Source organism: Salvelinus fontinalis, chromosome 11 (genome assembly GCF_029448725.1).
Source record: "Salvelinus fontinalis isolate EN_2023a chromosome 11, ASM2944872v1, whole genome shotgun sequence".
Taxonomy (NCBI): Eukaryota; Metazoa; Chordata; class Actinopteri; order Salmoniformes; family Salmonidae; genus Salvelinus; species Salvelinus fontinalis.
This window is the reverse complement of record NC_074675.1, coordinates 53,592,097-53,618,998: the sequence shown is the minus strand read 5'-3', so window position 1 is coordinate 53,618,998 and position 26,902 is coordinate 53,592,097. Positions and strand designations below refer to the sequence as shown.

General features: G+C 47.6%; 1 protein-coding gene across 3 annotated transcripts in view; it reads right to left on the bottom strand.

Moving 5' to 3' along the window:
* Positions 1-337: 337 nt before the first annotated feature.
* LOC129865935 (glucosidase 2 subunit beta-like) overlaps positions 338-26,902 on the bottom strand; it is a 316,514-nt gene continuing 289,949 nt past the window's right edge. For 2 of the 3 annotated variants that reach the window (XM_055939021.1, XM_055939024.1), the window contains 2 exons: positions 14,595-14,694; positions 338-947 (listed from right to left, as the gene is read on the bottom strand). In XM_055939021.1, coding sequence (XP_055794996.1) covers positions 810-947; positions 14,595-14,694 — 238 coding nt within the window. In that variant the 3' untranslated portion in view covers positions 338-809. The remainder of the gene's footprint in view (positions 948-14,594; positions 14,695-26,902) is intronic. The other variant, XM_055939023.1, reaches the window with a different exon arrangement.

The window sequence follows — 26,902 nt, the reverse complement described above, 5'->3', positions numbered from 1 at the left end:
CCACAAATTAACTTTTTAACAAGGCACACCTGTTAATTGAAATACATTCCAGGTGACTACCTCATGTAACTGGTTGAGAGAATGCCAAAGATGTCATCAAGGCAAAGGGTGGCTACTTTGAAGAATCTAAAATATATTTTGATTTAACAAATTTTTTGGTTACTACATGATACCATATGTGTTATTTCATAGTTTTAATGTCTAATGAGTAGGTGTGTCCAAACTTTTGACTGGTACTGTATATTTTGTTGTTATACAGTGTGTTGTGTTGTTTTTGTGTAAATACTTTGTGCAAAAATAGTGTTGTAACCGATGATACTATTTGAAAAGGCATTGCTGCTATCCAAAATAGTCCCTTTTATTTTCATTCCAATCAGAGTCATTTCTTTGTTACAAAAATCATAGCATTAAGTCAATCTGTCATTAGATAGTGTTTGGAAACTACTGTGATTATAATTGTTTTAACAGGAATGACACAGAGAAGCGTATTGCAAAGCGTAAAACCTAACACATACAGCAAGTGTAATTAAAATGTCTACATTTCTAGAACAAAATTTTACATGAAAAGACTCCTTCAACTCCTCAATCCACAAAGCTCAACGAAACACAATGGAAATGAACAGCGTGACAGTCAGGAGGAACAAAAACACCATGGTAACAAGACAACAACATATTATAAGCTACAGCAATTATTGCGATATGTGTTCTGACACAAAGGCAGAGGACACTGGGGGCCCCGAGTGGCCCCGGAACAAGTCTGTCACCAGCGGCATGGGGGCTGCATGGCTCCCTCCCTTGGTCCCTGGGGGTCAAAGTTCACTGTGTATGCCCCGCTGCCTCAGCGCCGGCTGACAGGACACGGGAGTCTGAAGCTCCATGACGTACTGGCATTTGCTGGGCTCCTTTACCGATCTCAAGGCTGTCTCTGTCCCACATATCAACATGACCTAGAAAAACAAACGAGGAGGCAGATAGTCACGGAGAAGAAGTGAATAGGAAGAGAGACATTGAGTCAAGAGGCTTGTCGTGTGCCTCTCGTAAAGGACCGTGCGGATACCACAGGAGAAGCACCGTGGCATTGCTGCTGTGTATTTTAAGAAGCATTACATTTGTGTCTCTTTATTTGTAGTTGTTGTTATAGAATTACTGTTGTGATACTGTGGTAGAATAAGAGGAACTAATGATCAAATTAGGCCCACTTAAATTGCAGTTCAGAATTATTTCTTTCGACAACACACACAAATTACGGTAACACTTTACTCGACACCCAGCGTCATAACACGTTACGACACTGTCATAACCATGTCATAACCACACCATAATAGCTGACATAACCTGTTATAACACAGTCATAACCACACCATAATATCCCATAACAGCTGATATAGCCTGTTATTACATGGTCATAACACAGTCATAACTAACCACACCATAATAGCTGACATAACCTGTTATAACACAGTCATAACTAACCACACCATAATAGCTGACATAACCTGTTATAACACAGTCATAACCACACCATAATATCCCATAACAGCTGACATAGCCTGTTATAACATGGTCATAACACAGTCATAACTAACCACACCATCATAGCTGACATAACCTGTTATAACACAGTCATAACCACACCATAATATCCCATAACTGCTGACATAGCCTGTTATAACACTGTCATGACCCATATATTAACACCTGTTGTGACATATATTATGTTATTTTATGACTGGTTATGACACCTACATAAGAGTGTCAAAACCCACAAAACCTACCGCACGAGGCAGAACCTTCCATGACACCATAGACTAGGTGTCAACAGTGTGTCCATGTGGTAGTTTCTGAAATGTACCATAGTAAATGACAGTACTGATGTTTTGCTCGCAGAAGGTTTCATTACTGACCCGCCGTCACGTCACAGTGATTCAGGACTTCTAACCTATTTTATACATTGTGTGTTTGAGCTACAGACTACAGAGTCGTACCGTTGGATTCGTCTATTTTCCTCTGCATTAGTCTGAGTAACAGGGGAGGGGGGGGGCGCTAGAGTGGTGTTAGTGAAACAAACGGGGGGGGGGGGAATTAAAAACAAAAACACCCGTAGAGTGTAGAGACTGAATGGTTTGAGCTACACACTATTAAAAACCATCTAAGAAAAGCAGAGACTTTCACGGACACGTTTTGCTCTATGATCTCACACGCTACAGAAGAGTTATTTGTGGAAGAGGTTCTTCTACATAGAAGATACCAGGTCATAGTGTCTATAATACTGTAAGGGGTTCATCTACATAGAAGATCATAGTAAATCCCAGGTCATAGTGTCTGTAATACTGTAAGGGGTTCATCTACATAGAAGATCATAGTAAATCCCAGGTCATAGTGTCTATAATACTGTAAGGGTTTCTACTACATAGATTACAGTAAATCCCAGGTCATAGTGTCTGTAATACTGTAAGGGGTTCTTCTACATAGTAAATCCCAGGTCATAGTGTCTATAATACTGGAAGGGGTTCTTCTACATAGAAGATCCCAGGTCATAGTGTCTGTAATACTGTAAGGGGTTCTTCTACATAGTAAATCCCAGGTCATAGTGTCTGTAATACTGGAAGGGGTTCTTCTACATAGAAGATACCAGGTCATAGTGTTTATAATACTGTAAGAGGTTCTTCTACATAGAAGATCCCAGGTCATAGTGTCTGTAATACTGGAAGGGGTTCTTCTACATAGAAGATACCAGGTCATAGTGTCTGTAATACTGTAAGGGGTTCTTCTACATAGTAAATCCCAGGTCATAGTGTCTGTAATACTGGAAGGGGTTCTTCTACATAGAAGATACCAGGTCATAGTGTCTATAATACTGTAAGAGGTTCTTCTACATAGAAGATCCCAGGTCATAGTGTCTGTAATACTGGAAGGGGTTCTTCTACATAGAAGATCCCAGGTCATAGTGCCTATAATACAGTAAGAGGTTCTTCTACATAGGAAATCCCAGGTCATAGTGTCTATAATACTGGAAGGGGTTCTTCTACATAGAAGACCATAGTAAATCCCAGGTCATAGTGTCTATAATACTGGAAGGGGTTCTTCTACATAGAAGATCCCAGGTCATAGTGCATATAATACTGGAAGGGGTTCTTCTACATAGAAGATACCAGGTCATAGTGTCTGTAATACTGGAAGGGGTTCTTCTACATAGGAAATCCCAGGTCATAGTGTCTATAATACTGTAAGGGGTTCTTCTACATAGAAGATCATAGTAAATCCCAGGTTATAGTGTCTATAATACTGGAAGTGTCACGTTCCTGACCTATTTCTGTTAGTTTGTTGTATGTGTTAGTTGGTCAGGACGTGAGTTTGGGTGGGCATTCTATGTTTTCTGTTTCTATGTTGGTTTATGGGTTGCCTGGTATGGCTCTTAATTAGAGGCAGGTGTTTGGCGTTCCTCTAATTAAGAGTCATATTTAGGTAGGTTGTCTCACAGTGTTCGTTGTGGGTGGTTGTCTCCTGTGTCAGTGTTTGTCGCACCATACGGGACTGTTTCGGTTTGTTTGTTCATCGTCATTTTATGTGTAGGCTATTTTCCCTGTTCGTGCGTTCTCGTGTGTTATGTGAGTCCGTCGTCCAGGTCTGTCTACACCGTTTGTTGTTTTGTTAGTTTAGTCAAGTTCGTGTTTTTTCTTTAATAAATATGTCTTCAAACGCCGCTGCATTTTGGTTCAATCCCTGCTCCTCCTCTTCTGATGAAGAGGAGGAGGAAAGCCGTTACAGTAAGGGGTTCTTCTACATAGAAAATCCCAGGTCATAGTGTCTATAATACTGGAAGGGGTTCTTCTACATAGTTGCTGTCACAAACTCCTAACAGTTGTCACTGACGAGTTGGATATTCATTTCCCAGTAATCAAACCATTTCTGTACATACAGCACTCATTTACATTCATTTTTTATCAGGTTTATGCTTTGGCAGACCTTGTTTTTCTATCGACGTGTCAATAAACCTCCAGCTGTTTACATCAACTAGTTTTTCTACTTGTAGCCCCGGTTGTCCTGAACAGAACATGGTCAAACACTTCACTGTGAGGCTACATGGAAAGGGCTGGACATGCAGATCAATTCAAGTCAGATAAATGAAAAGCAGAGTCTCGGGACTGATCGGGTTTAACGTCGTCCTTTCCAACACGGTTCCATCAACGAAGGTGGATGTGTAACCAGGCCAGTGTATCCCGACTCGGCCCGGCCCGGCCCGGCTCGGTAGTGGGGAAAGGATATTGTGCTTCATCTATAGTATATTGCCATTGTCAGAGAAATAAAAGGAAACCATGAAGCAGGTATCTGAGGGTTGACTAGAGGTTGTCTAAGGGTTGTCTAAGGGTTGTCTAGGGGGTGTCTAGGGGGTGTCTAGGGGGTGTCTAGGGGGTGTACTAGGGGGTGTATTAGGGGTTCTCTAGGGGTTGTCTAGGGGTTGTACTAGGGGGTGTCTAAGGGGTGTACTAGGGGTTGTCTAGGGGGTGTACTAGGGGTTCTCTAGGGGTTGTCTAGGGGGTGTCTAGGGGGTGTATTAGGGGTTCTCTAGGGGTTGTCTAGGGGTTGTATTAGGGGTTCTCTAGGGGTTGTCTAGGGGGTGTACTAGGGGTTGTCTAGGGGGTGTACTAGGGGTTGTCTAGGGGGTGTACTAGGGGGTGTATTAGGGGTTCTCTAGGGGTTGTCTAGGGGGTGTACTAGGGGTTGTCTAGGGGTTGTCTAGGGGTTGTACTAGGGGTTCTCTAGGGGTTGTCTAGGGGGTGTACTAGGGGTTGTCTAGGGGTTGTCTAGGGGGTGTACTAGGGGTTGTCTAGGGGTTGTACTAGGGGTTCTCTAGGGGTTGTCTAGGGGGTGTACTAGGGGTTCTCTAGGGGTTGTCTAGGAGGTGTATTAGGGGTTGTACTAGGGGGTTGTCTAGGGGTTGTCTAGGGGTTGTACTAGGGGTTGTCTAGGGGGTGTATTAGGGGGTTGTCTAGGGGTTGTCTAGGGGGTGTATTAGGGGGTTGTCTAGGGGGTGTCTAGGGGGTGTACTAGGGGTTGTCTAGGGGTTGTACTAGGGGGTTGTCTAGGGGGTGTCTAGGGGGTGTACTAGGGGTTGTCTAGGGGTTGTACTAGGGGGTTGTCTAGGGGGTGTCTAGGGGGTGTACTAGGGGTTGTCTAGGGGTTATCTAGGGGTTGTCTAGGGGTTGTACTAGGGGTTGTCTAGGGGTTGTACTAGGGGGTTGTCTAGGGGGTGTCTAGGGGGTGTACTAGGGGTTGTCTAGGGGTTGTACTAGGGGGTTGTCTAGGGGGTGTCTAGGGGGTGTACTAGGGGTTGTCTAGGGGTTGTACTAGGGGGTTGTCTAGGGGGTGTCTAGGGGGTGTACTAGGGGTTGTCTAGGGGTTATCTAGGGGTTGTCTAGGGGTTGTACTAGGGGTTCTCTAGGGGGTGTCTAGGGGTTCTCTAGGGGTTGTCTAGGGGTTGTCTAGGGGTTGTATTAGGGGTTGTCTAGGGGTTGTACTAGGGGGTTGTCTAGGGGTTGTATTAGGGGTTGTACTAGGGGGTTGTCTAGGGGTTGTATTAGGGGTTGTCTAGGGGTTGTATTAGGGGTTGTCTAGGGGTTGTACTAGGGGGTTGTCTAGGGGTTGTATTAGGGGTTGTACTAGGGGGTTGTCTAGGGGTTGTATTAGGGGTTGTCTAGGGGTTGTCTAGGGGTTGTACTAGTGGGTGTACTAGGGGTTGTCTAGGGGTTGTCTAGGGGTTGTATTAGGGGTTGTACTAGGGGGTTGTCTAGGGGTTGTCTAGGGGGTGTCTAGGGGTTGTATTAGGGGTTGTACTAGGGGGTTGTCTAGGGGTTGTATTAGGGGTTGTCTAGGGGTTGTCTAGGGGTTGTCTAGGGGTTGTATTAGGGGTTGTCTAGGGGTTGTCTAGGGGTTGTATTAGGGGTTGTCTAGGGGGTGTATTAGGGGTTGTCTAGGGGGTGTATTAGAGGTTGTCTAGGGGTTGTCTAGGGGGTGTATTAGGGGTTGACTAGGGGTTGTCTAGGGGTTGTCTAGGGGTTGTCTAGGGGGTGTATTAGGGGTTGTCTAGGGGTTGTACTAGGGGGTTGTCTAGGGGTTGTCTAGGGGTTGTCTAGGGGTTGTATTAGGGGTTGACTAGGGGTTGTCTAGGGGGTGTATTAGGGGTTGACTAGGGGTTGTCTAGGGGTTGTCTAGGGGTTGTCTAGGGGGTGTATTAGGGGTTGACTAGGGGTTGTCTAGGGGTTGTCTAGGGGTTGTCTAGGGGGTGTATTAGGGGTTGTCTAGGGGTTGTACTAGGGGGTTGTCTAGGGGTTGTCTAGGGGTTGTCTAGGGGGTGTCTAGGGGGTGTCTAGGGGGTGTACTAGGGGTTGTCTAGGGGTTGTCTAGGGGTTGTCTAGGGGGTGTCTAGGGGGTGTCTAGGGGGTGTATTAGGGGTTGACTAGGGGGTGTCTAGGGGGTGTCTAGGGGGTGTATTAGGGGTTGTCTAGGGGGTGTCTAGGGGGTGTACTAGGGGGTGTATTAGGGGTTGTCTAGGGGTTGTCTAGGGGTTGTCTAGGGGTTGTCTAGGGGTTGTCTAGGGGGTGTACTAGGGGTTGTCTAGGGGTTGTCTAGGGGGTGTATTAGGGGTTGACTAGGGGGTGTCTAGGGGTTGTATTAGGGGTTGTCTAGGGGGTGTACTAGGGGTTGTCTAGGGGGTGTCTAGGGGGTGTATTAGGGGGTGTACTAGGGGTTGTCTAGGGGTTGTCTAGGGGTTGTCTAGGGGGTGTATTAGGGGTTGTCTAAGTGATGTCTAGGGGGTGTATTAGGGGTTGTCTAAGTGTTGTCTAGGGGTTGTCTAAGTGTTGTCTAGGGGGTGTACTAATTAGCTCAGTGCTTCCAGATACCTTTTCACACATCCATTTCACAAACGTTCAGAATTGGGGCTATTTATATATATATATAGGCTATAGTGTAAATCTACAATATATTTCAGTTAGAGACCAAATCCACGGTTCATAACACACATATTAGCCCTAGCCTTTTGAATCTAATTAATAAACACGAAGTCCGACTCACCCTTTCAGTGTTGGAGTGTCTTTTTAACAGGCACACCGCACGGGTCCCTTTGGCTTTGAATTAGTTTCATATCCTGCATTGAAACAATGCCGTCCACTGCCCACATTACCATTCTCCCGCTAAGGGGTAGAGAAGCCTCTTTCACCGAGGTAAAAGAGCAAAGCCGACTTCAGCATTTCAAATATAATGAGGGACGACTTCTTCTAGCGGAGACTTCATTTATGCCGTATGCACATGGTTTGGAAAAGGGAGTCATATCAAAGGAATTCAATTGAGGCTTTTCAAAGGGCCTCTGGATGGTAAGATAATATATTTACAGATTATTGGAAACCATTTAAACTGTTGAAGGGGTTGGGGGAGGGGGGGGGGCACTGAAAAAATGAGATGATTAAACATGCTACATTTTTAATTGAACAAATTCCTGCACACACATTCTGTGAGAGACGAGACGTTGTGAACTCTGTGAGAGAGAGAGTATGAAATGACTGGAGACATTGTGAACTCAGAGAGAGAGAGAGTATGAAATGACTGGAGACATTGTGAACTCTGTGAGAGAGAGAGAGTATGAAATGACTGGAGACATTGTGAACTCTGTGAGAGAGAGAGTATGAAATGACTGGAGACGTTGTGAACTCTGTGAGAGAGAGAGTATGAAATGACTGGAGACGTTGTGAACTCTGTGAGAGAGAGAGAGTATGAAATGACTGGAGACATTGTGAACTCTGTGAGAGAGAGAGTATGAAATGACTGGAGACATTGTGAACTCTGTGAGAGAGAGAGTATGAAATGACTGGAGACGTTGTGAACTCTGTGAGAGAGAGAGTATGAAATGACTGGAGACATTGTGAACTCTGCGAGAGAGAGAGTATGAAATGACTGGAGACATTGTGAACTCTGTGAGAGAGAGAGTATGAAATTACTGGAGACGTTGTGAACTCTGTGAGAGAGAGAGTATGAAATGACTGGAGACGTTGTGAACTCTGTGAGAGAGAGAAAGAGTATGAAATGACTGGAGACATTGTGAACTCTGTGAGAGAGAGAGTATGAAATGACTGGAGACATTGTGAACTCTGTGAGAGAGAGAGTATGAAATGACTGGAGACATTGTGAACTCTGTGAGAGAGAGAGTATGAAATGACTGGAGACGTTGTGAACTCTGTGAGAGAGAGAGAGTATGAAATGACTGGAGACATTGTGAACTCTGTGAGAGAGAGAGTATGAAATAGAGAGTATGAAATGACTGGAGACATTGTGAACTCAGGGAGAGAGAGAGAGAGTATGAAATGACTGGAGACGTTGTGAACTCTGTGAGAGAGAGAGAGTATGAAATGACTGGAGACGTTGTGAACTCTGTGAGAGAGAGAGTATGAAATGCCTGGAGACGTTGTGAACTCTGTGAGAGAGAGAGAGTATGAAATGACTGGAGACGTTGTGAACTCTGTGAGAGAGAGAGAGTATGAAATGACTGGAGACATTGTGAACTCAGAGAGAGAGAGAGTATGAAATGACTGGAAACGTTGTGAACTCTGTGAGAGAGAGAGAGTATGAAATGACTGGAGACATTGTGAACTCTGTGAGAGAGAGTATGAAATGACTGGAGACATTGTGAACTCTGTGTGAGAGAGAGTATGAAATGCCTGGAGACAATGTGAACTCTGTGAGAGAGAGAGTATGAAATGACTGGAGACATTGTGAACTCAGACAGAGAGAGAGTATGAAATGACTGGAGACGTTGTGAACTCTGTGAGAGAGAGAGTATGAAATGACTGGAGACATTGTGAACTCTGTGAGAGAGAGAGTATGAAATGACTGGAGACATTGTGAACTCTGTGAGAGAGAGAGTATGAAATGACTGGAGACGTTGTGAACTCTGTGAGAGAGAGTATGAAATGACTGGAGACGTTGTGAACTCTGTGAGAGAGAGAGTATGAAATGACTGGAGACTTTGTGAACTCTGTGAGAGAGAGAGTATGAAATGACTGGAGACATTGTGAACTCAGACAGAGAGAGTATGAAATGACTGGAGACGTTGTGAACTCTGTGTGAGAGAGAGAGAGAGAGAGTATGAAATGACTGGAGACATTGTGAACTCTGTGTGAGAGAGAGTATGAAATGACTGGAGACATTGTGAACTCTGTGAGAGAGAGAGTATGAAATGACTGGAGACGTTGTGAACTCTGTGAGAAAGAGAGAGAGAGAGAGTATGAAATGACTGGAGACATTGTGAACTCTGTGAGAGAGAGAGTATGAAATGACTGGAGACATTGTGAACTCAGACAGAGAGAGAGTATGAAATGACTGGAGACGTTGTGAACTCTGTGAGAGAGAGAGAGAGAGAGTATGAAATGACTGAAAACATTGTGAACTCAGGGAGAGAGAGAGTATGAAATGACTGGAGACGTTGTGAACTCTGTGAGAGAGAGAGAGTATGAAATGACTGGAGACATTGTGAACTCTGTGAGAGAGAGAGTATGAAATGACTGGAGACATTGGGAACTCTGTGAGAGAGAGAGAGTATGAAATGACTGGAGACGTTGTGAACTCTGTGAGAGAGAGAGAGTATGAAATGACTGGAGACATTGTGAACTCAGAGAGAGAGAGAGTATGAAATGACTGGAGACGTTGTGAACTCTGTGTGAGAGAGAGTATGAAATGACTGGAGACATTGTGAACTCTGTGAGAGAGAGAGAGTATGAAATGACTGGAGACATTGTGAACTCTGTGAGAGAGAGAGAGTATGAAATGACTGGAGACATTGTGAACTCTGTGAGAGAGAGAGTATGAAATGACTGGAGACATTGTGAACTCTGTGAGAGAGAGAGAGTATGAAATGACTGGATACATTGTGAACTCTGTGAGAGAGAGAGAGTATGAAATGACTGGAGACATTGTGAACTCTGTGTGAGAGAGAGTATGAAATGACTGGAGACATTGTGAACTTTGTGAGAGAGAGAGTATGAAATGACTGGAGACATTGTGAACTCAGACAGAGAGAGAGTATGAAATGACTGGAGACGTTGTGAACTCTGTGAGAGAGAGAGTATGAAATGACTGGAGACGTTGTGAACTCTGTGAGAGAGAGAGTATGAAATGACTGGAGACATTGTGAACTCTGTGAGAGAGAGTATGAAATGACTGGAGACATTGTGAACTCTGTGAGAGAGAGAGTATGAAATGACTGGAGACATTGTGAACTCTGTGAGAGAGAGAGTATGAAATGACTGGAGACATTGTGAACTCTGTGAGAGAGAGAGTATGAAATGACTGGAGACATTGTGAACTCAGTGAGAGAGAGAGAGAGAGAGAGTATGAAATGACTGGAGACATTGTGAACTCAGAGAGAGAGAGAGAGTATGAAATGACTGGAGACGTTGTGAACTCTGTGAGAGAGAGAGAGAGAGAGAGAGAGAGTATGAAATGACTGGAGACATTGTGAACTCAGGGAGAGAGAGAGAGAGAGAGAGTATGAAATGACTGGAGACATTGTGAACTCAGGGAGAGAGAGAGAGAGAGAGTATGAAATGACTGGAGACATTGTGAACTCTGTGAGAGAGAGAGAGTATGAAATGACTGGAGACATTGTGAACTCAGGGAGAGAGAGAGAGTATGAAATGACTGGAGACATTGTGAACTCAGGGAGAGAGAGAGAGAGTATGAAATGACTGGAGACATTGTGAACTCAGGGAGAGAGAGAGAGAGAGTATGAAATGACTGGAGACATTGTGAACTCTGTGAGAGAGAGAGAGTATGAAATGACTGGAGACATTGTGAACTCTGTGAGAGAGAGAGTATGAAATGACTGGAGACGTTGTGAACTCAGAGAGAGAGAGAGAGAGAGAGAGTATGAAATGACTGGAGACATTGTGAACTCAGACAGAGAGAGAGTATGAAATGACTGGAGACATTGTGAACTCAGACAGAGAGAGAGAGTATGAAATGACTGGAGACATTGTGAACTCAGACAGAGAGAGAGTATGAAATGACTGGAGACATTGTGAACTCAGACAGAGAGAGAGTATGAAATGACTGGAGACGTTGTGAACTCTGTGAGAGAGAGAGAGAGAGAGTATGAAATGACTGAAAACATTGTGAACTCAGGGAGAGAGAGAGTATGAAATGACTGGAGACGTTGTGAACTCTGTGAGAGAGAGAGAGTATGAAATGACTGGAGACATTGTGAACTCTGTGAGAGAGAGAGTATGAAATGACTGGAGACATTGGGAACTCTGTGAGAGAGAGAGAGTATGAAATGACTGGAGACGTTGTGAACTCTGTGAGAGAGAGAGAGTATGAAATGACTGGAGACATTGTGAACTCAGAGAGAGAGAGAGTATGAAATGACTGGAGACGTTGTGAACTCTGTGTGAGAGAGAGTATGAAATGACTGGAGACATTGTGAACTCTGTGAGAGAGAGAGAGTATGAAATGACTGGAGACATTGTGAACTCTGTGAGAGAGAGAGAGTATGAAATGACTGGAGACATTGTGAACTCTGTGAGAGAGAGAGTATGAAATGACTGGAGACATTGTGAACTCTGTGAGAGAGAGAGAGTATGAAATGACTGGAGACATTGTGAACTCTGTGAGAGAGAGAGAGTATGAAATGACTGGAGACATTGTGAACTCTGTGTGAGAGAGAGTATGAAATGACTGGAGACATTGTGAACTTTGTGAGAGAGAGAGTATGAAATGACTGGAGACATTGTGAACTCAGACAGAGAGAGAGTATGAAATGACTGGAGACGTTGTGAACTCTGTGAGAGAGAGAGTATGAAATGACTGGAGACGTTGTGAACTCTGTGAGAGAGAGAGTATGAAATGACTGGAGACATTGTGAACTCTGTGAGAGAGAGTATGAAATGACTGGAGACATTGTGAACTCTGTGAGAGAGAGAGTATGAAATGACTGGAGACATTGTGAACTCTGTGAGAGAGAGAGTATGAAATGACTGGAGACATTGTGAACTCTGTGAGAGAGAGAGTATGAAATGACTGGAGACATTGTGAACTCAGTGAGAGAGAGAGAGAGAGTATGAAATGACTGGAGACATTGTGAACTCAGAGAGAGAGAGAGTATGAAATGACTGGAGACGTTGTGAACTCTGTGAGAGAGAGAGAGAGAGAGAGAGAGAGTATGAAATGACTGGAGACATTGTGAACTCAGGGAGAGAGAGAGAGAGAGAGAGTATGAAATGACTGGAGACATTGTGAACTCAGGGAGAGAGAGAGAGAGAGAGTATGAAATGACTGGAGACATTGTGAACTCTGTGAGAGAGAGAGAGTATGAAATGACTGGAGACATTGTGAACTCAGGGAGAGAGAGAGAGTATGAAATGACTGGAGACATTGTGAACTCAGGGAGAGAGAGAGAGAGTATGAAATGACTGGAGACATTGTGAACTCAGGGAGAGAGAGAGAGAGAGTATGAAATGACTGGAGACATTGTGAACTCTGTGAGAGAGAGAGAGTATGAAATGACTGGAGACATTGTGAACTCTGTGAGAGAGAGAGTATGAAATGACTGGAGACGTTGTGAACTCAGAGAGAGAGAGAGAGAGAGAGAGTATGAAATGACTGGAGACATTGTGAACTCAGACAGAGAGAGAGTATGAAATGACTGGAGACATTGTGAACTCAGACAGAGAGAGAGAGTATGAAATGACTGGAGACATTGTGAACTCAGACAGAGAGAGAGTATGAAATGACTGGAGACATTGTGAACTCAGACAGAGAGAGAGAGAGTATGAAATGACTGGAGACATTGTGAACTCTGTGAGAGAGAGAGTATGAAATGACTGGAGACATTGTGAACTCTGTGAGAGAGAGAGTATGAAATGACTGGAGACGTTGTGAACTCAGAGAGAGAGAGAGAGTATGAAATGACTGGAGACGTTGTGAACTCAGAGATAGAGAGAGAGTATGAAATGACTGGAGACATTGTGAACTCAGACAGAGAGAGAGTATGAAATGACTGGAGACATTGTGAACTCAGACAGAGAGAGAGAGTATGAAATGACTGGAAACTGGACGGACAGAGAAAAGTAGGTGGAGAGTACGTCTGCTTCTCTTCCGTAAATACTGTCTTCAGCCATGTTTTTGTTTAACTTATAATGGGACTTCAGAAATCGGGTGGATTCATAAGGTATCTTTCTACTAGTGAATAGTGTACAACGATAACATGAGGATGAAAAAGGCATCTATCGCTGTCTGTCTTCCTACCTCTTTGTCTGTCTGCCTTTCTGCCTGTCTGTGTCTTCCTACCACTTTGTCTGTCTGCCTGTCTATCTGTCTGTCTGTCTGTCTGTCTGTGTCTTCCTACCTCTTTGTCTGCCTGCCTGCCTGTCTGTGTCTTCCTACCTCTTTGTCTGTCTGTCTTTCTGCCTGTCTCTGTCTTCCTACCTCTTTGTCTGCCTGTCTTTCTGCCTGTCTGTGTCTTCCTACCTCTTTGTCTGCCTGCCTGCCTGTCTGTGTCTTCCTACCACTTTGTCTGTCTGTCCGTCTGTCCGTCTGTCCGTCTGTCCGTCTGTCTGTCTGTCTGTCTGTCTGTCTGTCTGTCTGTCTCTCAGGCTCTCTGTTTCTGTGGCCATTAGTGTGGTGTTCCTGTACTGTAATGTACCTACCATTGTGTTACTGTACTGTAATGTACCTACCATGGTGTTACTGTACTGTAATGTACCTACCATGGTGTTCCTGTACTGTAATGAACCTACCATGGTGTTACTGTACTGTAATGTACCTACCATGGTGTTCCTGTACTGTAATGTACCTACCATGGTGTTCCTGTACTGTAATGAACCTACCATGGTGTTCCTGTACTGTAATGAACCTACCATGGTGTTACTGTACTGTAATGTACCTACCATGGTGTTACTGTACTGTAATGTACCTACCATGGTGTTCCTGTACTGTAATGAACCTACCATGGTGTTCCTGTACTGTAATGAACCTACCATGGTGTTCCTGTACTGTAATGTACCTACCATGGTGTTCCTGTACTGTAATGAACCTACCATGGTGTTACTGTACTGTAATGTACCTACCATGGTGTTCCTGTACTGTAATGAACCTACCATGGTGTTACTGTACTGTAATGTACCTACCATGGTGTTCCTGTACTGTAATGTACCTACCATGGTGTTCCTGTACTGTAATGAACCTACCATGGTGTTCCTGTACTGTAATGAACCTACCATGGTGTTACTGTACTGTAATGTACCTACCATGGTGTTACTGTACTGTAATGTACCTACCATGGTGTTCCTGTACTGTAATGAACCTACCATGGTGTTCCTGTACTGTAATGAACCTACCATGGTGTTCCTGTACTGTAATGAACCTACCATGGTGTTCCTGTACTGTAATGAACCTACCATGGTGTTACTGTACTGTAATGAACCTACCATGGTGTTCCTGTACTGTAATGAACCTACCATGGTGTTCCTGTACTGTAATGTACCTACCATGGTGTTCCTGTACTGTAATGTACCTACCATGGTGTTACTGTACTGTAATGTACCTACCATGGTGTTCCTGGTAGGGCCTTGCCAGCAGGGCTCTCCACTCTCATACCTCATCTGGAAATACTGGTTCTCTGGTGACCCCGCCCATGACCCCCACTTCCTGAAACAGACAGACAGAAAAAGAGAGAGAGCAAATATAAACTCCATTTATTATTATAATCCCAAATTCCTGATAAATATTGAGACAAAATGTTGACATCACTTAGCACCAGGTTGACTAACTGGGCAAAACAAAAGTCTAGCGGAGGTGGCTGCAGTGCCTCTGCTAGTCCCTGGCGCCTGGCGCTATCTCTCTCTGCTAGTCCCTGGCGCCTGGCGCTATCTCTCTCTGCTAGTCCCTGGCGCTATCTCTCTCTGCTAGTCCCTGGCGCCTGGCGCTATCTCTCTCTGCTAGTCCCTGGCGCTATCTCTCTCTGCTAGTCCCTGGCGCCTGGCGCTATATCTCTCTCTGCTAGTCCCTGGCGCTATCTCTCTCTGCTAGTCCCTGGCGCCTGGCGCTATCTCTCTCTGCTAGTCCCTGACGCCTGGCGCTATCTCTCTCTGCTAGTCCCTGGCGCCTGGCGCTACCTCTCTGCTAGTCCCTGACGCCTGGCGCTATCTCTCTCTGCTAGTCCCTGGCGCCTGGCGCTATCTCTCTCTGCTAGTCCCTGGCGGCTGGCGCTATCTCTCTCTGCTAGTCCCTGGCGCCTGGCGCTATCTCTCTCTGCTAGTCCCTGGCGGCTGGCGCTATCTCTCTCTGCTAGTCCCTGGCGCCGCCTCTCTCTGTCTCTCCTCCGACAAACAATATGAAAGACCATTTGTGTGAGTTAATTCTCTGTACCGTTCTGCACAGGGAGGGAGAACAGTAATACTGAACCAGATCCCGTGCGATGGCGAAATACATTTTACCTCAGCTTTATGGTTGTAGTTAATATAGTTCTGACTCGCCAATTTAAAAAATATATAAATATATTTCACCTTTATTTAAACCAGGTAAGCTAGTTGAGAACAAGTTCTCATTTACAACTGCGACCTGGTCAAGATAAAGCAAAGCAGTGCGACACAATAGTAAATAGTGAACCTCAATGCCTCAGTATGGTTAGAGTGGCAGGGTTGTGATTCCAGTCTGTTTCTCAATAGGCCTACTGTGTTAAAAGGGCAACCAGCAGTTGAAACAATAACGAGTTCTCGGGTACAAAGCAGAGGGACGGGGCTGGAGAAAATGAAACCACCCTCAAATTCATAGACAAGAGCTCAAGGACTGATCATCCACGATATCAAATGTATAGTTTTAATAACCATGTTTTGAGGCTATACAGCGTTTTGTTTACAAACATTGGCCTAGAACAAGCTTATATGTTGGGTTCTGATTGGGGGCGACGGTTGAACTAAGCTCATGAGGCATTTATACATTATATTAATCACGAATCAACGGGTACATATAATTCATTTATTAATCCAAAATGGATTGGCCCTTTTAAGAGTAAGTCGCTTTGGACAAAAGAGACCATATATACAAACATATGATTGTGTATCATCTCAGAAGATTATTTTAGACATCGAACAGCACGAGTAATATTAAATGTCAGACCTTGCTGTAAATAATGACACAGAAAAGGAGACTGTTATTGGATGATCACTGAGGGATAAATATAGAGAGAAACAAACACACTGGCTCCCCTTCCAGGAGTCATTTCTGTCTGATAACTCTCATCTGTCCTCACAGACAACAAGCCCATTCTGTGACTGATAAACATTCTTTAGCCTTGTCCAGATTGAGAGACACGGACAGCGAGTCCTATCTTAAGGTCCCTGAGTCCACTAGCTCATTTTCCCAGCATCCACGTCTCTATGCCTCCACGTCTCCATGTCTCCACGTCTCCATGTCTCCGAGTCTCCATGTCTCCACATCTCCATGTCTCTATGGCTCCACGTCTCTATGCCTCCACGTCTCCACGTCTCCATGTCTCCACGTCTCTATGTCTCCATGTCTCCACATCTCCATGGCTCCACGTCTCCATGGCTCCACGTCTCCATGGCTCCACGTCTCTATGTCTCCACGTCTCTATGTCTCCACGTCTCCATGTCTCCACGTCTCTATGTCTCCATGTCTCCACGTCTCCACGTCTCCATGGCTCCACGTCTCCATGGCTCCACGTCTCTATGTCTCCACGTCTCCATGGCTCCACGTCTCTATGCCTCCACGTCTCCATGTCTCTATGCCTCCACGTCTCTATGTCTCAATGTCTCTATGCCTCCACGTCTCCATGTCTCCACGTCTCTATGTCTCTATGCCTCCACGTCTCCATGTCTCCACGTCTCCATTTCTCAGAGTCTCCATGTCTCCACGTCTCCATGTCTCTATGTCTCCACGTCTCTAAGCCTCCACGTCTCTATGCCTCCACGTCTCTATGTCTCCACGTCTCTATGTCTCCACGTCTCTATGCCTCCACGTCTCTATGTCTCTATGCCTCCACGTCTCTATGTCTCTATGCCTCCACGTCTCTATGTCTCCACGTCTCTATGCCTCCACGTCTCTATGCCTCCACGTCTCTATGCCTCCACGTCTCTATGCCTCCACGTCTCTATGTCTTCACGTCTCTATGTCTCCACGTCTCTATGTCTCTATGCCTCCACGTCTCTATGCCTCCACGTCTCCATGTCTCTATGCCTCCATGTCTCCACGTCTCTATGTCTCTATGCCTCCACGTCTCTATGTCTCCATGCCTCCACGTCTCCACGACTCTATGCCTCCATGTCTCCACGTCTCTATGTCTCTATGCCTCCACGTCTCCACGTCTCTATGTCTCTATGCCTCCACGTCTCTATGCCTCCATGTCTCCACGTCTCTATGTCTCTATGCCTCCATGTCTTCACGTCTCTATGTCTCCATGTCTCTATGCCTCCACGTCTCCACGTCTCCATGTCTCTATGCCTCCACGTCTCTATGCCTCCACGTCTCTATGTCTCCACGTCTCCATGTCTCTATGCCTCCACGTCTCTATGCCTCCACGTCTCCACGTCTCCACGTCTCTATGCCTCCATGTCTTCACGTCTCCACGTCTCTATGCCTCCACGTCTCCACGTCTCTATGCCTCCATGTCTTCACGTCTCTATGTCTCCATGTCTCTATGCCTCCACGTCTCTATGCCTCCACGTCTCTATGCCTCCACGTCTCTATGCCTCCACGTCTCTATGTCTCCACGTCTCTATGCCTCCACGTCTCTATGCCTCCACGTCTCTATGTCTCTATGCCTCCACGTCTCTATGTCTCTATGCCTCCACGTCTCCACGTCTCTATGCTTCCACGTCTCTATGCCTCCACGTCAATATGCCTCCACGTCTCTATGTCTCCACGTCTCCATGTCTCCACGTCTCTAAGCCTCCACGTCTCCATGTCTCTATGCCTCCATGTCTCCACGTCTCCATGTCTCTATGTCTCTATGTCTCCACGTCTCCATGTCTCTATGTCTCTATGCCTCCACGTCTCCATGTCTCTATGTCTCTATGTCTCCACGTCTCTATGTCTCCATGTCTCCATGTCTCCACGTCTCTATGCCTCCACGTCTCTATGCCTCCACGTCTCTATGTCTCTATGCCTCCACGTCTCCATGTCTCCACGTCTCTATGTCTCTATGTCTCCACGTCTCTATGTCTCTATGCCTCCACGTCTCCACGTCTCCATGTCTCTATGCCTCCACGTCTCCATGTCTCTATGCCTCCATGTCTCTATGTCTCCACGTCTCCATGTCTCCACGTCTCTATGCCTCCACGTCTCTATGTCTCCATGTCTCCACGTCTCTATGTCTCTATGCCTCCACGTCTCTATGCCTCCACGTCTCTATGTCTCTATGCCTCCAAGTCTCTATGCCTCCACGTCTCCATGTCTCCACGTCTCTATGCCTCCACGTCTCCATGTCTCCATGTCTCTATCCCTCCATGTCTCCATGTCTCTATGCCTCCATGTCTCCACGTCTCTATGTCTCCATGTCTCCAAGTCTCCATGTCTTTATGCCTCTATGCCTCCACGTCTCCATGTCTCCACATCTCCATGTCTCTATGCCTCCACGTCTCCATGTCTCCACGTCTCTATGTCTCCACGTCTCTATGTCTCTATGTCTCTATGCCTCCACGTCTCTATGTCTCCATGTCTCTATGCCTCCATGTCTCTATGCCTCCATGTCTCTATGCCTCCATGTCTCTATGCCTCCACGTCTCCATGTCTCCACGTCTCCATGTCTCCACGTCTCCATGTCTCTATGCCTCCACGTCTCCATGTCTCCACGTCTCCATGTCTCTATGCCTCCATGTCTCCATGTCTCCACGTCTCCACGTCTCTATGCCTCCACGTCTCCATGTCTCCATGTCTCCACGTCTCTATGCCTCCATGTCTCCATGTCTCCACGTCTCTATGTCTCTATGCCTCCACGTCTCTATGTCTCCATGTCTCCACGTCTCCATGTCTCCACGTCTCTATGTCTCTATGCCTCCACGTCTCTATGTCTCCACGTCTCCATGTCTCCACGTCTCTATGTCTCCACGTCTCCACGTCTCCATGTCTCCACGTCTCCATGTCTCCACGTCTCTATGTCTCCACGTCTCTATGTCTCCACGTCTCTATGTCTCCACGTCTCCATGTGTCTATGTCTCCATGTCTCCACGTCTCTATGTCTCCATGTCTCCATGTCTCTATGCCTCCACGTCTCCATGTCTCTATGTCTCTATGCCTCCACGTCTCCATGTCTCCACGTCTCCATGTCTCCGAGTCTCCATGTCTCTATGTCTCCACGTCTCTATGCCTCCACGTCTCCATGTCTCCATGTATCTATGCCTCCACGTCTCCATGTCTCCATGTCTCCACGCCTCCACGTCTCTAAGCCTCCACGTCTCCATGTCTCTATGCCTCCATGTCTCCACGTCTCTATGTCTCCACGTCTCCATGTCTCCACGTCTCCACGTCTCTATGCCTCCACGTCTCCATGTGTCTATGTCTCCACGTCTCCATGTCTCCAAGTCTCCATGTCTCTATGCCTCCACGTCTCCATGTCTCCAAGTCTCCACGTCTCCATGTCTCCATGTCTCCACGTCTCCATGTGTCTATGTCTCCATGTTTTCATGTCTACACGTCTCCATGTCTCTATGCCTCCACGTCTCCATGTCTCCACGTCTCCATGTCTCTATGCCTCCACGTCTCCATGTCTCCACGTCTCCATGTGTCTATGTCTCCATGTCTCCATGTCTCCATGTCTCTATGCCACCATGTCTCCACGTCTCCATGTCTCTACGTCTCCATGTCTCCACGTCTCCATGTGTCTATGTCTCCATGTCTCCATGTCTCCACGTCTCCATGTCTCTATGCCTCCATGTCTCCATGTGTCTATGTCTCCATGTCTCCATGTCTCCACGTCTCTATGTCTCCACGTCTCCATGTCTCCATGTCTCCATGTCTCCACGTCTCCATGTCTCTATGCCTCCATGTCTCCATGTGTCTATGTCTCCATGTCTCCATGTCTCCACGTCTCTATGTCTCCACGTCTCCATGTCTCCACGTCTCCATGTCTCTATGCCTCCACGTCTCCATGTGTCTATGTCTCCATGTCTCCATGTCTCCACGTCTCTATGTCTCCACGTCTCCATGTCTCCACGTCTCCATGTCTCTATGCCTCCACGTCTCCATGTCTCCATGTGTCTATGTCTCCATGTCTCCATGTCTCCATGTCTCCATGTCTCTATGTCTCCACGTCTCCATGTGTCTATGTCTCCATGTCTCCATGTCTCCATGTCTCTATGCCACCATGTCTCCACGTCTCCATGTCTCTATGCCTCCACGTCTCCATGTGTCTATGTCTCCATGCCACCATGTCTCCATGTCTCCATGCCACCATGACTCCATGTCACCATGCCACCATGTCACCATGCCACCATGTCTCCATGTCACCATGCCACCATGTCTCCATGCCACCACGCATGGCTTATTTAAGTTGTCTGAATGGGTCACACAGAGCTGCGTGGCCCTTTTCTTCTCTCCTGAACCTCAAATGGATTGCTGTCAGGACCAGGGGACACATGGGACAGAGAGAGTGTCAGGGGACAGAGAGAGTGTCAGGTCCAGGAGACAGAGAGAGTGTCAGGGGACAGAGAGAGTGCCAGGGGACAGAGACAGAGAGAGTGTCAGGGGACAGAGACAGAGAGAGTGTCAGGGGACAGAGAGAGTGTCAGGGGACAGAGACAGAGAGAGTGTCAGGGGACAGAGACAGAGAGAGTGTCAGGGGACAGAGAGAGTGTCAGGGGACAGAGACAGAGAGAGTGTCAGGGGACAGAGAGAGTGTCAGGGCCAGGAGACAGAGAGAGTGTCAGGGGACAGAGACAGAGAGAGTGTCAGGGCCAGGAGACAGAGAGAGTGTCAGGGCCAGGAGACAGAGAGAGTGTCAGGGGACAGAGAGAGTGTCAGGGGACAGAGACAGAGAGAGTGTCAGGGGACAGAGAGAGTGTCAGGGGACAGAGACAGAGAGAGTGTCAGGGGACAGAGAGAGTGTCAGGGGACAGAGACAGAGAGAGTGTCAGGGGACAGAGACAGAGAGAGCGTCAGGGGACAGAGACAGAGAGAGTGTCAGGGGACAGAGACATAGAGAGTGTCAGGGGACAGAGACAGAGAGAGTGTCAGGGGACAGAGACAGAGAGAGTGTCAGGGGACAGAGACAGAGAGAGTGTCAGGGCCAGGAGACAGAGAGAGTGTCAGGGGACAGAGACAGAGAGAGTGTCAGGGGACAGAGACAGAGAGAGTGTCAGGGGACAGAGGGAGTGTCAGGGGACAGAGACAGAGAGAGTGTCAGGGGACAGAGAGAGTGTCAGGGGACAGAGAGAGTGTCAGGGGACAGAGACAGAGAGAGTGTCAGGGGACAGAGAGAGTGTCAGGAGACAGAGAGAGTGTCAGGGCCAGGAGACAGAGAGAGTGTCAGGGCCAGGAGACAGAGAGAGTGTCAGGGGACAGAGAGAGTGTCAGGGGACAGAGACAGAGAGAGTGTCAGGGGACAGAGAGAGTGTCAGGGGACAGAGACAGAGAGAGTGTCAGGGGACAGAGAGAGTGTCAGGGGACAGAGACAGAGAGAGTGTCAGGGGACAGAGACAGAGAGAGCGTCAGGGGACAGAGACAGAGAGAGTGTCAGGGGACAGAGACATAGAGAGTGTCAGGGGACAGAGACAGAGAGAGTGTCAGGGGACAGAGACAGAGAGAGTGTCAGGGGACAGAGACAGAGAGAGTGTCAGGGCCAGGAGACAGAGAGAGTGTCAGGGGACAGAGACAGAGAGAGTGTCAGGGGACAGAGACAGAGAGAGTGTCAGGGGACAGAGGGAGTGTCAGGGGACAGAGACAGAGAGAGTGTCAGGGGACAGAGAGAGTGTCAGGGGACAGAGAGAGTGTCAGGGGACAGAGACAGAGAGAGTGTCAGGGGACAGAGAGAGTGTCAGGAGACAGAGAGAGTGTCAGGGGACAGAGACAGAGAGAGTGTCAGGGGACAGAGACAGAGAGAGTGTCAGGGGACAGAGGGAGTGTCAGGGGACAGAGACAGAGAGAGTGTCAGGGGACAGAGACAGAGAGAGTGTCAGGAGACAGAGACAGAGAGAGTGTCAGGGGACAGAGACAGAGAGAGTGTCAGGGGACAGAGACAGAGAGAGTGTCAGGGGACAGAGACAGAGAGAGTGTCAGGGGACAGAGACAGAGAGAGTGTCAGGGGACAGAGAGAGTGTCAGGAGACAGAGACAGAGAGAGTGTCAGGGGACAGAGACAGAGAGAGTGTCAGGAGACAGAGACAGAGAGAGTGTCAGGGGACAGAGACAGAGAGAGTGTCAGGGGACAGAGACAGAGAGAGCGTCAGGGCCAGGAGACAGAGAGAGTGTCAGGGGACAGAGACAGAGAGAGTGTCAGGGGACAGAGACAGAGAGAGTGTCAGGGGACAGAGACAGAGAGAGTGTCAGGGGACAGAGAGAGTGTCAGGGGACAGAGACAGACAGAGTGTCAGGGGACAGAGACAGAGAGAGTGTCAGGGGACAGAGACAGAGAGAGTGTCAGGGGACAGAGACATAGAGAGTGTCAGGGGACAGAGACAGAGAGAGTGTCAGGGGACAGAGACAGAGAGAGTGTCAGGGGACAGAGACAGAGAGAGTGTCAGGGGACAGAGAGAGTGTCAGGAGACAGAGAGAGTGTCAGGGGACAGAGACAGAGAGAGTGTCAGGGGACAGAGGGAGTGTCAGGGGACAGAGACAGAGAGAGTGTCAGGGGACAGAGAGAGTGTCAGGGGACAGAGAGAGTGTCAGGGGACAGAGACAGAGAGAGTGTCAGGGGACAGAGAGAGTGTCAGGAGACAGAGAGAGTGTCAGGGGACAGAGACAGAGAGAGTGTCAGGGGACAGAGACAGAGAGAGTGTCAGGGGACAGAGGGAGTGTCAGGGGACAGAGACAGAGAGAGTGTCAGGGGACAGAGACAGAGAGAGTGTCAGGAGACAGAGACAGAGAGAGTGTCAGGGGACAGAGACAGAGAGAGTGTCAGGGGACAGAGACAGAGAGAGTGTCAGGGGACAGAGACAGAGAGAGTGTCAGGGGACAGAGACAGAGAGAGTGTCAGGGGACAGAGAGAGTGTCAGGAGACAGAGACAGAGAGAGTGTCAGGGGACAGAGACAGAGAGAGTGTCAGGAGACAGAGACAGAGAGAGTGTCAGGGGACAGAGACAGAGAGAGTGTCAGGGGACAGAGACAGAGAGAGCGTCAGGGCCAGGAGACAGAGAGAGTGTCAGGGGACAGAGACAGAGAGAGTGTCAGGGGACAGAGACAGAGAGAGTGTCAGGGGACAGAGACAGAGAGAGTGTCAGGGGACAGAGACAGAGAGAGTGTCAGGGCCAGGAGACAGAGAGAGTGTCAGGGGACAGAGACAGTGTCAGGGGACAGAGACAGAGAGAGTGTCAAGGGACAGAGAGAGTGTCAGGGGACAGAGAGAGTGTCAGGGGACAGAGACAGAGAGAGTGTCAGGGACAGGAGACAGAGAGAGTGTCAGGGCCAGGAGACAGAGAGAGTGTCAGGGGACAGAGACAGAGAGAGTGTCAGGGGACAGAGACAGAGAGAGTGTCAGGGGACAGAGACAGAGAGAGTGTCAGGGCCAGGAGACAGAGAGAGTGTCAGGGCCAGGAGACAGAGAGAGTGTCAGGGGACAGAGACAGTGTCAGGGCCAGGAGACAGAGAGAGTGTCAGGGCCAGGAGACAGAGAGAGTGTCAGGGCCAGGAGACAGAGACAGTGTCAGGGGACAGAGACAGTGTCAGGGGACAGAGACATAGAGAGTGTCAGGGGACAGAGACATAGAGAGTGTCAGGGCCAGGAGACAGAGAGAGTGTCAGGGCCAGGAGACAGAGAGAGTGTCAGGGGACAGAGACAGTGTCAGGGGACAGAGACATAGAGCGTGTCAGGGGACAGAGACAGAGAGAGTGTCAGGGGACAGAGACAGAGAGAGTGTCAGGGGACAGAGAGAGTGTCAGGAGACAGAGACAGAGAGAGTGTCAGGGGACAGAGACAGAGAGAGTGTCAGGAGACAGAGACAGAGAGAGTGTCAGGGGACAGAGACAGAGAGAGTGTCAGGGCCAGGAGACAGAGAGAGTGTCAGGGGACAGAGACAGAGAGAGTGTCAGGGGACAGAGACAGAGAGAGTGTCAGGGGACAGAGACAGAGAGAGTGTCAGGGCCAGGAGACAGAGAGAGTGTCAGGGCCAGGAGACAGAGAGAGTGTCAGGGGACAGAGACAGTGTCAGGGCCAGGAGACAGAGAGAGTGTCAGGGCCAGGAGACAGAGAGAGTGTCAGGGCCAGGAGACAGAGACAGTGTCAGGGGACAGAGACAGTGTCAGGGGACAGAGACATAGAGAGTGTCAGGGGACAGAGACATAGAGAGTGTCAGGGCCAGGAGACAGAGAGAGTGTCAGGGCCAGGAGACAGAGAGAGTGTCAGGGGACAGAGACAGTGTCAGGGGACAGAGACATAGAGAGTGTCAGGGCCAGGAGACAGAGAGAGTGTCAGGGGACAGAGACAGAGAGAGTGTCAGGGGACAGAGACAGAGAGAGTGTCAGGGGACAGAGGGGTCTAAGAGAGTGTCAGTGCTGGCCTCTTTCCACCAGTGTGATCCCTACTGTGCTCTCCATTTTGTCCCACCTCTCTCATCCCCCTGGTTCTGTCCCTTGCCTCGTCAGACCTCCATTCTCGCCTCTCTCAGTACTACCCGCGCCCCAGGAGGCAGGAGAGGCCCTGTCAATTAGGCCCCAGTTATCACGGACACTCGCGCTATAGACTCCAGTCATTTAGGGCTCAGTATCCGGATGGCGCCGTATTGACAAACCACTCCTTGTAATAATACCTGTCTATTGACTGGCCTGTTCTATGGAGCTATCATACATAGTGTGACATTCATCCACTGTGGCGACCATGTCTCCTCTAAAGGGAACTCAATGTGTTATTTCCTTATATATTATTCAATCTGTCATCCAGGGAGAAATCCTTCTTACGCGCACAATCTGTTCCTGTTTCGACCGCTTGACCTGTAAAAACGCTGGAGTACATATTGTTCCCAAATGTTTTACCTACCAGTTCCTCTGTTACCTACCAGTTCCTCTGTTACCTACCAGTTCCTCTATTAACTACCAGTTCCTCTGTTACCTACCAGTTCCTCTGTTACCTACCAGTTCCTCTATTAACTACCAGTTCCTCTGTTACCTACCAGTTCCTCTATTAACTACCAGTTCCTCTATTACCTACCAGTTCCTCTGTTACCTACCAGTTCCTCTATTAACTACCAGTTCCTCTGTTAACTACCAGTTCCTCTATTACCTACCAGTTCCTCTATTAACTACCAGTTCCTCTATTAACTACCAGTTCCTCTATTACCTACCAGTTCCTCTGTTACCTACCAGTTCCTCTATTAACTACCAGTTCCTCTGTTAACTACCAGTTCCTCTATTACCTACCAGTTCCTCTGTTACCTACCAGTTCCTCTATTAACTACCAGTTCCTCTATTACCTACCAGTTCCTCTGTTACCTACCAGTTCCTCTATTAACTACCAGTTCCTCTATTAACTACCAGTTCCTCTATTACCTACCAGTTCCTCTGTTACCTACCAGTTCCTCTATTAACTACCAGTTCCTCTATTACCTACCAGTTCCTCTGTTACCTACCAGTTCCTCTGTTAACTACCAGTTCCTCTATTACCTACCAGTTCCTCTATTAACTACCAGTTCCTCTGTTACCTACCAGTTCCTCTATTAACTACCAGTTCCTCTATTAACTACCAGTTCCTCTATTACCTACCAGTTCCTCTGTTACCTACCAGTTCCTCTATTAACTACCAGTTCCTCTGTTACCTACCAGTTCCTCTATTAACTACCAGTTCCTCTGTTAACTACCAGTTCCTCTGTTACCTACCAGTTCCTCTGTTACCTACCAGTTCCTCTGTTACCTACCAGTTCCTCTGTTACCTACCAGTTCCTCTATTAACTACCAGTTCCTCTGTTACCTACCAGTTCCTCTGTTACCTACCAGTTCCTCTATTAACTACCAGTTCCTCCATTACCTACCAGTTCCTCTGTTACCTACCAGTTCCTCTATTAACTACCAGTTCCTCTGTTACCTACCAGTTCCTCTATTAACTACCAGTTCCTCTGTTAACTACCAGTTCCTCTGTTACCTACCAGTTCCTCTGTTAACTACCTGTTACCCTGTTAACTACCAGCTCCTCTGTTAACTACCTGTGACTCTGTTACCTACCAGTTCCTCTGTTACCTACCAGTTCCTCTGTTACCTACCAGTTCCTCTGTTACCTACCAGTTCCTCTGTTACCTACCAGTTCCTCTATTAACTACCAGTTCCTCTATTACCTACCAGTTCCTCTGTTACCTACCAGTTCCTCTATTGACTACCAGTTCCTCTGTTACCTACCAGTTCCTCTATTAACTACCAGTTCCTCTGTTACCTACCAGTTCCTCTATTAACTACCAGTTCCTCTGTTACCTACCAGTTCCTCTATTAACTACCAGTTCCTCTGTTAACTACCAGTTCCTCTGTTACCTACCAGTTCCTCTGTTAACTACCTGTTACCCTGTTAACTACCAGCTCCTCTGTTAACTACCTGTGACTCTGTTACCTACCAGTTCCTCTGTTACCTACCAGTTCCTCTGTTACCTACCAGTTCCTCTGTTACCTACCAGTTCCTCTGTTACCTACCAGTTCCTCTATTAACTACCAGTTCCTCTATTACCTACCAGTTCCTCTGTTACCTACCAGTTCCTCTATTGACTACCAGT